This window comes from Onychomys torridus, chromosome 13 (assembly GCF_903995425.1).
Source record: "Onychomys torridus chromosome 13, mOncTor1.1, whole genome shotgun sequence".
Lineage (NCBI taxonomy): Eukaryota > Metazoa > Chordata > Mammalia > Rodentia > Cricetidae > Onychomys > Onychomys torridus.
Window position 1 is genome coordinate 26,418,455 of NC_050455.1, and position 12,360 is coordinate 26,430,814.

The 12,360-nt window shown below is 43.6% G+C and overlaps 1 protein-coding gene across 1 annotated transcript in view; it reads left to right on the forward strand.

The window, feature by feature from the left end:
- The first annotated feature begins 549 nt into the window (after positions 1-549).
- The window catches only part of LOC118594617 (protocadherin alpha-C2), a 229,877-nt gene continuing 218,066 nt past the window's right edge, over positions 550-12,360 (forward strand). Inside the window, exon 1 of the mRNA XM_036204611.1 lies at positions 550-3,061. Within this exon, the coding sequence (XP_036060504.1) occupies positions 674-3,061 (2,388 nt within the window). The 5' untranslated portion in view covers positions 550-673. The remainder of the gene's footprint in view (positions 3,062-12,360) is intronic.

The window sequence follows — 12,360 nt, forward strand, 5'->3', positions numbered from 1 at the left end:
AATTTAGGTTAAAACTTCAGATTCAACTATGAATATCTAGTAAATAAAATATGTGAGCCAATAAGTCTTTTTTTTTTTTTTTTTTTTTTTTTTTTTTTTTTTTTTAGACAGGGTTTCATTATGTAGCTCTGACTGGCCTGGAAGTCACTATGTAGACCATAGAGATCCACCTGCATCTGCCTTCATGCCAAGTGCTGAGATAAAAGGAGTGCACTACCATGCTCCACCCACTAAATCATTTAAAATACAATGATACAAAGAGAGACTATTTAAGCATATCTTCAATTTTCTCAAACCCAATTGAAATACCTTTGCAATTATAGTTCATTGAAAACATTGAATTACATACTCGCAAATGATATTCAAACTGATTTGGATCTTCAAATTACAAAATTTATAAACGATTGTATTGAGTACATTGCAAATAAATACAGAAACTAATTCGAAAGACCAACGAATGGATGTAAAATCCACATTAGCCACATGGCGTCGCTGTATACCATAAAGTCTTGAAGCTGGAAATGAGGTACTTAGAAAACCCAAGGGAGGAAGCTTCATTTCGTCATCAGCCGAAGAAAGACAAAAAATGGTGAGGAGACAAATGACTGAAAACATGAAGTTACAAAGTTTGATCTTGGAGTGACAGCGGTACAAAAGGTGCAGTGCTTTTGCGATGCTGTTTTCCAGGCTCCGAGGCCTGAGAGCCCGGCGCCTGCTGCTGCTCTTGCTTCTTCTCCTCGCAGCCTGGCAGGCAGGGAGCGGCCAGCTCCACTACTCCGTCCCCGAGGAGGCCAAACACGGCACCTTCGTGGGCCGCATCGCTCAGGACCTGGGGCTGGAGCTGGCCGAGCTGGTGCCCCGCCTGTTCAGGGTGGCGTCCAAGGACCGCGAGGACCTTCTGGAGGTAAATCTGCAGAATGGCATTTTGTTTGTGAATTCTCGGATCGACCGGGAGGCGCTGTGCGGGCGGAGCGCTGAGTGTAGCATCCACCTGGAGGTGATCGTGGACCGGCCGCTGCAGGTTTTCCACGTGGAGGTGAAGGTTAAAGATATTAATGACAACCCACCGGTTTTCAAAGGCTCAGAACAAAGGATATTTATTCCTGAAAATAGACCTCTAAATTCGCGGTTTCCACTAGAGGGCGCTGCGGACGCAGATATTGGTGCCAATTCTCTGCTGACTTACACGCTGAGCCACACTGATTACTTTTCTTTAAAGGTAGAGACGACTGACGAACTCAGTAAATCCCTTTCGCTTGAATTGAGAAAATCTTTGGATAGAGAAGAAACACCAGAACTTCAGTTATTACTGACAGCCACTGACGGGGGCAAGCCAGAGCTGGAGGGGACAGTTCGGCTGCAGATTACTGTGCTCGATGTTAATGATAACGCCCCACTGTTTGACCAGGCGGTCTACAGAGCCCAGTTAGCAGAATCTACAGCGAACGGAACATTAGTGACCACGTTAAATGCCTCTGACGCTGATGAAGGTGTAAACGGTGAAGTTATGTTTTCCTTTGGCAATGAAGTTTCTCCTGACATTCAAGAAAAATTCAAATTGGATTCTGTTTCAGGAGAAATTAGAGTGATTGGTGACCTGGATTATGAAAAGACAAAATCCTATGAAATCCAAGTAAAAGCAGTTGATAAAGGGACTCCCCCGATCTCAAATCACTGCAAGGTTTTGGTGAAAGTACTGGACATAAATGATAACGTTCCAGAGCTGGAGATCACTTCCTTATCTTTACCCATCAAAGAGGACGCTCCACTTAGCACTGTCATTGCTCTCATCAAGGTGTCCGATCTCGACTCTGGTGACAACGGACAGGTGACTTGCTCCCTGACTCCTCACGTCCCCTTCAAGCTGGTGTCCACTTTCAAGAATTACTATTCACTCCTGCTGGACAGCGCCCTGGACCGAGAGACCACAGCTGACTATAAGGTGGTTGTGACAGCCCGGGACGGAGGCTCGCCCTCGCTGTGGGCCACAGCCAGCGTGTCCGTGCAGGTGGCTGATGTGAACGACAACGCGCCCACGTTCGCGCAGCCCGAATACACGGTGTTCGTGAAGGAGAACAACCCGCCTGGCGCGCACATCTTCACGGTGTCGGCCATGGACGCGGACGCGCAAGAGAACGCGCTGGTGTCCTACTCGCTGGTGGAGAGGAGGGTGGGCGAGCGCTTGCTGTCCAGCTATGTGTCTGTGCACGCGGAGAGCGGCAAGGTGTTCGCGCTGCAGCCTCTGGACCATGAGGAGCTGGAGCTGCTGCAGTTCCAGGTGAGCGCGCGGGATGCTGGTGTGCCTGCCCTGGGCAGCAATGTGACTCTGCAGGTGTTTGTGCTGGATGAGAACGACAATGCGCCCGCGCTGCTGGGGCCTCAGGCAGGCAGCGCAGTGAGCGAACTGGTGTCAAGGTCAGTGGGTGCGGGACATGTGGTGACAAAGATTCGCGCAGTAGATGCAGACTCTGGCTACAACGCGTGGCTCTCTTATGAACTGCAACCTTCGACAGGTGGCTCACGCAGCCCGTTCCGCGTGGGTCTGTACACGGGAGAGATCAGCATGACACGCGCCCTAGAAGAGACTGACACTCCACGACAGCGTCTGTTGGTGCTGGTGAAGGATCATGGCGAGCCGGTGCTGACCGCCACCGCTACCGTGTTGGTATCTCTGGTAGAAAGTGGGCAGATTCAGAAAGCCTCCTTGCCCACATTAACCGGTGCAGTGGGCTCCCAGGCATCGCTGCTGGATGTCAACGTGTACCTGATCATCGCCATCTGCGCCGTGTCCAGCCTGTTGGTGCTCACCCTGCTGCTGTACACCGCGCTGCGCTGCTCGGCCACGCCCTCCGATGGAGCCTGTGCTCCCGGGAAGCCCGTGCTGGTGTGCTCCAGCGCGGTGGGGACCTGGTCATACTCACAGCAGAGGCGGCAGAGGGTGTGCTCTGGAGAGGGTCCGCCCAAGACCGACCTCATGGCCTTCAGCCCCGGCCTGTCTCCAGGTTTGAACATATCAGAAAGAAACGAACAGCCAGAAGTAAATTCGGATCCTTCTGGTAATGTAAGTACAAATTTGAGCTATGATTTCAACCTCTTTTTAGACTTCACTTCATTTTTAAAGTATTATTTAAATAGCATTTAAAATGTATTTGGGATGTTCCATGACATTTAACAAACCACACCTTTGCAAACACTCCAGTGTTTGCAGTTGTATAATGAATGGTACTAGGAAACAAGTGATATACATGCAAAGTTTTGAATTCTTTTATTTATATGGTAGAATGCTTTAAAAGCATTTCAGTACTATTAGTGTTGTTTGGGTAGTGGTGGTGTTAGGGATGGAGCTGAGGGTCTCATAAGCACTAGGCAAGCACAGTGCTGGTCACCTTTAACATGGGCTCTCAGTTCTTGTGAAGTGTCTTGCTCTGCACAAATAATGGTAGACAAAGTTACAGAAACCATCGGCTTTCTCTCTACAATCCTAAATGTCCAAGTTGGGCAACAAAAGATAATTTTAATCACTGTGTTTTAAAATATATGTTGATGGGGCTTTAATTTCCACATTAAAATATCCAACAAGTTCCTGGTGCTGATCCCTGGTTTAAAAGACTAATTATTACATGAACTTGTGTTTTAAACGATCCAGTCAAGAGATATTTAGTGAGCATTTCACATTTATTTGCCAATGTCCTGAAACTCTTTATTTTCTTTCCTTTTAATCCTTCTGATATTTTATTAGGTGAAACCTTTTACCCTTTACAGATGAAATTGTGGAGGCTAAGAAAAACTAACTTTATGATAATTACCATTTTTTTTTCCAAAAAATTGTTTGCTCTATTACAGTCCATTGATTTGATTAAATATTTAAAGTTGTTTTCAATGGAATAATTTTGAAGATAAATACTTTTTGAAATTCAAGATAAAAGGGCAAGAGAAAGATGGAGTAATTTTTTCCAAACAAAATTGCACTATATACAAATCCCTAATGCTTGTCTTTCTAGAAATAAATGTAGAAATACAAAAAAAGAAAAGAAAATCCTTTACACCAGTTGTTCAGAGGAGGAATAATGATCTCTTCAAAGTTTGATTCATAATCATTATGTTGATCAATAATGAGTAACATATTAGGCAATATGTTTTATAGCAGTTTTAACAACCAACGGATACACTTTCGATTTAGGTCAAGAACTTGCTAAATCTGTGTGTGTGAGAGGGGGGTTTAAGTGAATGTGTGGTTATGCTCACCTGTGCATGCAGATGTGGAAGTCAGTAGTTAATGTTAGGTATCTTTCTCAATTACTCTCCCTTATTTATTTTTTTGAGTGAGGTTGCTCATTGTTTTGGCTAGACTGGCTGGGCATGTGGATGCTCAAGATCTGAACTTAGGTCCCCATGGTTGCACAGCAAACACTTTACCCACTGAACCATCTGCACAACATCTAATACTTTCATCTAATGTTTTATTTCTTACATTCAATTCTGATGTTACACAAGTATTAAGTAAATGCACCTCATTGGTCAAACATTAAAATAAACATACCAAAAAGTCCCTTAAAATTCCCCTTGTCAAAGGACAACACCAATAGGCATGCTAACTTGGAAGGGAGAAAGCTCAGGAGGTCTCAACCCTAGACAAAGAACTACAGACAATCAAGGAATGCTCAGAGCAGGAGATAATAGTCTTCTGCAGGGAAGAGCACACCAACTGGTTATGCAATACCCAATGTCAACCCTAAAAACATACATACAAGCAACATTATACAGACTGAGAAGGATGTATTTTGGTATGTACACACACACACACACACACACACACATACACACACAAAACACACACACACACTTGTGCACGTGTATATAAACAATTAAAGAAAAAGAAGCCATAATTTGAAAAAGAACAAGGGGGTGTACAGTAGGGTTTGGAAGGAGGAAGGAGCAGACGGAAACAATGTAATTATATAAAAAATTCAAAAAACCTTGTAAAACATTCCACAAAAAGTCAAAATGAGCTGGTAGCTAAGCTTAGCTACCTGAGACTGGGGTGATAGGTTTAGAGCATTGTAAGACATAGGGCAAAACATGTTTCTGCAACTTTCCAAATATTAATATTATTGTACCCAGTCTGCGCAAGAATAACCAAAAAATAATTTTGGAATAATAATGCTAAAAACCTTCCAATTTTCTCTATGTGAGATAAACCTTTCAGGATTATTCAATTTGAAAGAATAGATTCAGAAATCATAAATAAAATTTTCTTCCCGACTTACATTATTATTTAGCTATATTCATTAGCTACATGAACATTGTCTTTAGGAAGACATTCAGTATTTATCATCATTCACTCAACAAGCACATGTTGACAGCCTAGCATTTGAAAAGTGCTGCAACAGAACCCTAAGCACACAGCAACACTGACAATATAGCCAAGGTTCCTGGCTTCAAGAGGACATTTTTGTTTTACTGTGTTTACAGTAACAATTGAGTTATAAAATGTATTGGATTTGGTGTAATGTACCCTTTCAATTTTGTCAAACCATCACGCCTATGAAAGAAAAATATCATCCTGTATGTGGCTTAAAAAAAAAGGGGGGGGGAATGCAATGCTGACTGTGCTTAACAAATCTTCTAGAAACAAAACCACAAAGGGGACCATTCCTTCTTTTCGAAAATCATTCTTAGAAAACTGTGATTCTCATGACAGCAGCTAAAGAATGAAACTTAAGCAAGTTCATGGAAAACTTCCTAAAAAGGTCAATTAAAATGATAAAACAGTCCAGTGGTTGTGGTGCATGCCTTTAATCCCAGCATTTGGGAGGCTGAGGCAGGTGGATCTATAAATTTGAGGCCAGCCTGGTCTACAGAATGAATTCCAGTATGGCCAGGGCTACATAAAGAAATGCTGTCTCAACAAAACAACAAAACAAACAAACAAACAAACAAACAAAAAACAGCCAGGTGTGGTGCACACCTTTAATCCCAGCAATTGGGAGGCAGAGGCCACTGAGTTGGTCTACAGAGCAAGTTACAGGACAGCCAGGACTACACAGAAAAACACTGTCTCAAAAAAAGTTAAAGACTGGGAGGGATAGAGAGATTTTTTTTTTTTGAGGCTTAACTGAAAAATTGTAAATAGAAGATAAACAATATTATCTTTATTTAGGTAAAAAAAAACCTTGAATTGGTTGACATTTTAGGTTATAGTGACATAATTAATTCTATTAAAAAGTTTATATAGATTGTGGGCTGCAAAGTGGCTCAATGGTTAAGAATTTGCTGCTCTTCCAGAAGACCCAGGTTTGAGTCCTAGCACCTACATGGTGGTTCAAAATAATTTGTAACTCTAGTTCCAGGGGCTCTGATGCCATCTTCTGGATTGTGGGTACCAGGCATGCATGTGGTGCACAAACATACATACAGGCAAAATGCCTATACATGTAAAATAAAATTAAATAAAGGAATTAGTATAGATTGAAAAATATAGTTATCTCTGAGTACTTTACTGGAATATTAATCATAGAATTATGAATAGCAACCAACAGCCTTTTAATACCAATAGCCTTTTAAATTTGTCTGGAAGAGCCCAGCCTAGTGGTACATATTTGTCCTTGGGTAGTGAGGGCAAGAGAATCTGAATTTAAAGGTCATCTTCTGTTATAGAACAACTTTGAGGCTAGCCTGAGCTACAAGTGACACCACCTTAACAACCAAATGAAAAAACAAAGATCAATAGTAACTGTTTGGTTGGAACCTCCAGATCACCCCTGCAGGATCTGGAAAGCTCCATTCCTGTCTCTCTCTCCAAACCCTGCCTGCTCAGAGAGCCTTTGAACAAAGGGAAGGCATCAAAAAGCCCAGTTCCACATTCCTGGGGACTACTGCAGCTCCTCCCCTGAAGTTGACAGCCACCCAAGTCCCCTCCTGAAGCACTCAGCTTTTGACCATACTGGGGCAAAAACCCAGCTTGTGGGAGACACGTCACCACCCCTCACCTACAACCTATAAAGTCTCCCCGCTTTTGTTTGTGGGTGCAGCTTCTCCAGCCTCATTCTCTGGGACTGGAGAAACTGCCTGGAAGTTGCTTTGCTCAAATATGCCTGCTGTGATACTTTTTCAATTCAGCTTGATCTGGCTTACTGCATCAGTGGAGAAACCTATTATCAGAGACAGAAAACCTATTAATAACAATAAGAAACCCCAAACCAACCAAACTTGACCTTAATGTGTTTGGATATGGCTTCATACAACTACATTGTGATCACAAAGTTTAAGATGATTACATTGTAGATATAAGATCAGGGGGTTATTCTTTCTGTGTTGTAATGATTCTTACGAAGCTTGAAAGTTTTCTGGAATAGCTAATTCTATTAACTTGGGGTGAATATCAAATATTAGTCACTATTATAAAAAGGCATGGGTTTAAGATTACAAAGTTTAAAAGTGCTGTTGTTTATGGGATGCTATTATGGAATGAAGGAAAAACATAAACATGGAATAGTGTGATTTAATATTTAACATGAATGGAATGTCCATTGATAGCTGATGTTCCTGACCCACTCAGAATATTTCAATAGTTTTTTTCCTTCTTTCATAACACTTTGATGAAATGCATTATTTCACCTCTTACTCATTTCATTTCCCCACCCAAACTTTCATTGTGTATATTCGTTGTACCTAGTGCTGTTTTGTGTAAGAGCATTTTATACAAGTATACACTGCACACTGAGCATTTTATACAAGTATACACTGCACACTGAGCGTATTTCCTCCCTACTCACTTTCTCTCTTTCTCGCCGTTCTTTCTCACTAGTCCCCTTTGTCCCCCTAAACAGATTTCTCCTACTTTCATCATATATATAATGTATGCTATGTATATTATACATATGTGTGTATTCACTCCCAATTTCATCTATCTATGTAAAATCTAGGAACTGTGATTGAAAGAACATATGGGATATTTTTCTTTCTGAATATAGTTTTTTTCTGCAGTTATTTCCAGTTGCATTCATTTTACTGCAAAAGTGAATAAGTGAAATAACTTTAAGACATTGGACCCAAAGAAAAATTATTATTGTTAATTAGTTTTTCAAGATAGGATTTCTCTGTTTAGTCTTTTGGCTGTCCTGGAACTCTCTTTGTAGAACAGGCTGGTCTCAAACTCAAAGATCCACCTGTATCCACCTCCCAAGTGCTGGGATTAGAAGCATTCACCAACACACCTGGCTAGGGAAAAGATATTAATGATTCTAACTACAGGAAAATCTATTTCTCATTGCTGTTTTTAATGGACATTGTAAATTTTGCAGTTAACTTTGTTTTTTTTCTCTAAGAAAGATAAAAGCAATATTTAACATACATAAAATAAGTGTCTAACTTGATATGCACTTTGCTAACTGACACACTCCCCCATTCATTTAAAATAATTCCTACACCATCTTTAAGTTTAATTTTTGTGCATGTGAAGGGGCCAGCGAAGAATTAATAAAAGATACCCTCATGTAACTAACATTGAAAAGAAATCAGCTCGTTCTTCCTGCATGAAAATTCAAATATAATAGAAAAGAGAATAATCCTAAAATAAAATATACTTCTCATAGGAGAAATTAATGTGACCTGAAAACAATTCAAAACTCAAAGTTATAAATAAAAGGAGTGTATTCAAACATATTTTCAATGAACAAAAGTACCCTTTGATTATGGTGTGCTTGTATCGAAGAAGCGGTTAAAAAATTACAAAAGAATTGAAAGCAGGGTCTCTGAGAGATGTTTGTACATCTTCTTTAGTATCAGTACTATTTACAAGAACTAAGAGCCAGAGAAACCCAAATATCTATGTATGGTTGAATGGACGCACAAGATGTGGTGTATATACACAACGGAATCAGCCACCATTAAGAAGAAAAAAAAACAAAAAAACAAAAACAAACAAAAGACAGATAATTTTGCCGGGTGGTGGTGGCTCACGCCTTTAATGCCAGCACTCAGGAGGCAGAGCCAGGTGGATCTCTGTGAGTTCCAGGCCAGCCTGGGCTACCAAGTGAATTACAGGAAAGGCGCAAAGCTACACAGAGAAACCCTGTCATGAAAAAAAAGAAAGAAAGATAAAGAAGAAAAAGAAGTAGAAGATGATGATGATGGTGATGATGATGGTGATGAAGAAGAAGAAGAAGAAGAAGAAGAAAAGAAATCCTGTAATATGTTACAGCACAGCACTGATGAGTGTTCAGAACATTATGATAAGCTGAAAAAGCCAGATTCAAAACAAAGCAAAACAAAGAACTCAACCCCAGAGCAACAAATCCCGGATGTTTTCACTTACACGGTAGTGAAACTTGCAGAAAGCAGAAATAGGATGAATGGCAGTTACCATGCTCAAGGACGGGGAAACTGGAATTGCTGTCTAATGGGTATGCATGTTCAGCTTTCCAAGAGGCAGGGAAGTTTTGCAACAACGCGAATATACTTACCACTACTGAAGTTTACCCTTGAAGTTAATACGGTAAACTTCTATTTACAGTTAATACGGTAAAATTCGAACCTTCTTAGCCACAGGGTGTCGCTGTCCACCAGAGAATGTTCTCTAGGAAGGAAAATACCCAGAGCTTCTTTGTTACTCCAGATAAAACGACAGAAGCAGCAGGATTTGAGCAGGTGTTAGACTATTTGTTTTTAAACATGATCATTTAATTTAACCAACTCACGGAGCACTAGAAGTGATGCCTTCTTTGAGAGGAGGACCAGAGGTCAGGCAGTGTCTGCTGCTCTGGCTTCTTTTCCTCGCAGCCTGGCAGGCAGGGAGCGGACAGCTCCACTACTCCGTCTCCGAGGAGGCCAAACACGGCACCTTCGTGGGCCGCATCGCTCAGGACCTGGGGCTGGAGCTGGCCGAGCTGGTGCCCCGCCTGTTCAGGGTGGCGTCCAAGGACCGCGGGGACCTTCTGGAGGTAAATCTGCAGAATGGCATTTTGTTTGTGAATTCTCGGATCGACCGGGAGGCGCTGTGCGGGCAGAGCGCGGAGTGTAGCATCCACCTGGAGGTGATCATGGACCGGCCGCTGCAGGTTTTCCACGTGGAGGTGGAGGTGAGGGACGTTAATGACAACCCGCCTCTATTTCCAACGACAGAAAGAACTATTCAGTTTCACGAATCGAAGCTGCTTGACTCGCGGTTTCCTTTAGAGGGAGCATCGGATGCAGATATAGGAGTAAACGCTCTTCTGTCCTACAAGCTCAGCCCCAGTGAGTTTTTCTTTCTAGATGTACAAACAAATGATGAACTGAGCCAATCGCTGTTTCTTGTCCTGCGGAAATCTCTGGACAGAGAGGAAAATGCTGAGATGAAATTGTTACTGGTAGCTACCGATGGAGGCAAGCCTGAACTCACGGGTACTGTTCAAATACTCATTAAGGTGTTAGATGTGAATGACAACGAACCTACTTTCCCCCAACCGGTTTACAAAGTACAGTTGTTCGAGAACACGGCAAATGGAACCTTGGTGGTTAAATTAAATGCTTCTGATGCAGATGAAGGGTCAAACAGTGAGATTATGTATTCACTCGGTAGTGATGTATCCTCTACCACACGGACAAAGTTCCAAATAGACCCCACCTCAGGAGAAATCAGAACTAAAGGGGAATTAGATTATGAAGAAAGGACATCCTATGAAATTCAGGTCATTGCTTCTGACAAGGGAGCCCCATCAATGTCAGGACATTGTAAAATTTCAGTGAAACTTGTGGATATCAATGACAATAGGCCGGAAGTCTCAATAACATCTCTCTCACTACCTGTCCAAGAGAATGCTCCAGTGGGCACCGTCATTGCACTCATCAGCGTGTCTGATCGAGACTCAGGTGTCAACGGGCAGGTGACCTGCTCCCTGACTCCCCATGTCCCCTTCAAGCTGGCGTCCACCTTCAGGAATTACTATTCACTCGTGCTGGACAGCGCCCTGGACCGAGAGACCACAGCTGACTATAAGGTGGTGGTGACAGCCCGGGACGGAGGCTCGCCCTCGCTGTGGGCCACAGCCAGCGTGTCCGTGCAGGTGGCTGACGTGAACGACAACGCGCCCACGTTCGCGCAGCCCGAATACACGGTGTTCGTGAAGGAGAACAACCCGCCTGGCGCACACATCTTCACGGTGTCGGCCATGGACGCGGACGCGCAGGAGAACGCGCTGGTGTCCTACTCGCTGGTGGAGAGGAGTGTGGGCGAGCGCTTGCTGTCCAGCTATGTGTCTGTGCACGCGGAGAGCGGCAAGGTGTTCGCGCTGCAGCCTCTGGACCATGAGGAGCTGGAGCTGCTGCAGTTCCAGGTGAGCGCGCGGGATGCTGGTGTGCCTGCCCTGGGCAGCAATGTGACTCTGCAGGTGTTTGTGCTGGATGAGAACGACAATGCGCCCGCGCTGCTACCTCATGGAGCTGTGGGAACGGGAGGGGCTGTGAGTGAGTTTATTCCTAGGTCAGTGGGTTCGGGACACGTGGTAACCAAGGTGCGTGCAGTGGATGCCGACTCTGGTTACAATGCTTGGCTCTCTTATGAACTTCAGTCGTCTGCAGGCAATTCCCGTAGCCTGTTCCGCGTGGGTCTGTACACGGGCGAGATCAGCATCACACGCGCACTGGATGAAGCGGATGCACCGCACCAGCGCCTGCTGGTGCTGGTGAGGGACCATGGTGAACCTATGCTGACTGCCACAGCCACAGTGCTAGTTTCTCTGGTTGAGAACAGCCAAGCTCCAAAAGCCTCATCAAAAGCGTTGGTAGATGCCATTGGCCGAGAGACATCACTAGTGAATGTCAACGTGTACCTGATCATCGCCATCTGCGCCGTGTCCAGCCTGTTGGTGCTCACCCTGCTGCTGTACACTGCGCTGCGCTGCTCGGCCACGCCCACCGATGGAGTCTGTGCTTCCAGGAAGCCCGTGCTGGTGTGCTCCAGCGCGGTGGGGACCTGGTCATACTCACAGCAGAGGCGGCAGAGGGTGTGTTCTGGAGAGGGTCCGCCCAAGACCGACCTCATGGCCTTCAGCCCCAGCCTATCCCAAGGTCCGGAATCAGCAGAAGAGAGACAGCCGCCCTTAGAGCCAGAATTCTTAGCAAAGGTAGGCTTTTAAATTTTTTCTTGCCAAGAATGTCACTATTTCTGTAATTGTCTATTAATCCTGTTAATTATTTCGACCTAAAGGTCTGCCTTTATTTTATATCATTGCGCTGTCTTGAGATACTTATAAATTAGGTATCAAATTCCTGCCCGAGGAACAATTCTCTTAAATATTCTCCCTTTCATAGTTAGGCTCATAATGAAATCTCTGTGTGAGTAATCAGACCTTGAATAATTGAAAAAAAAAACCCCAAACA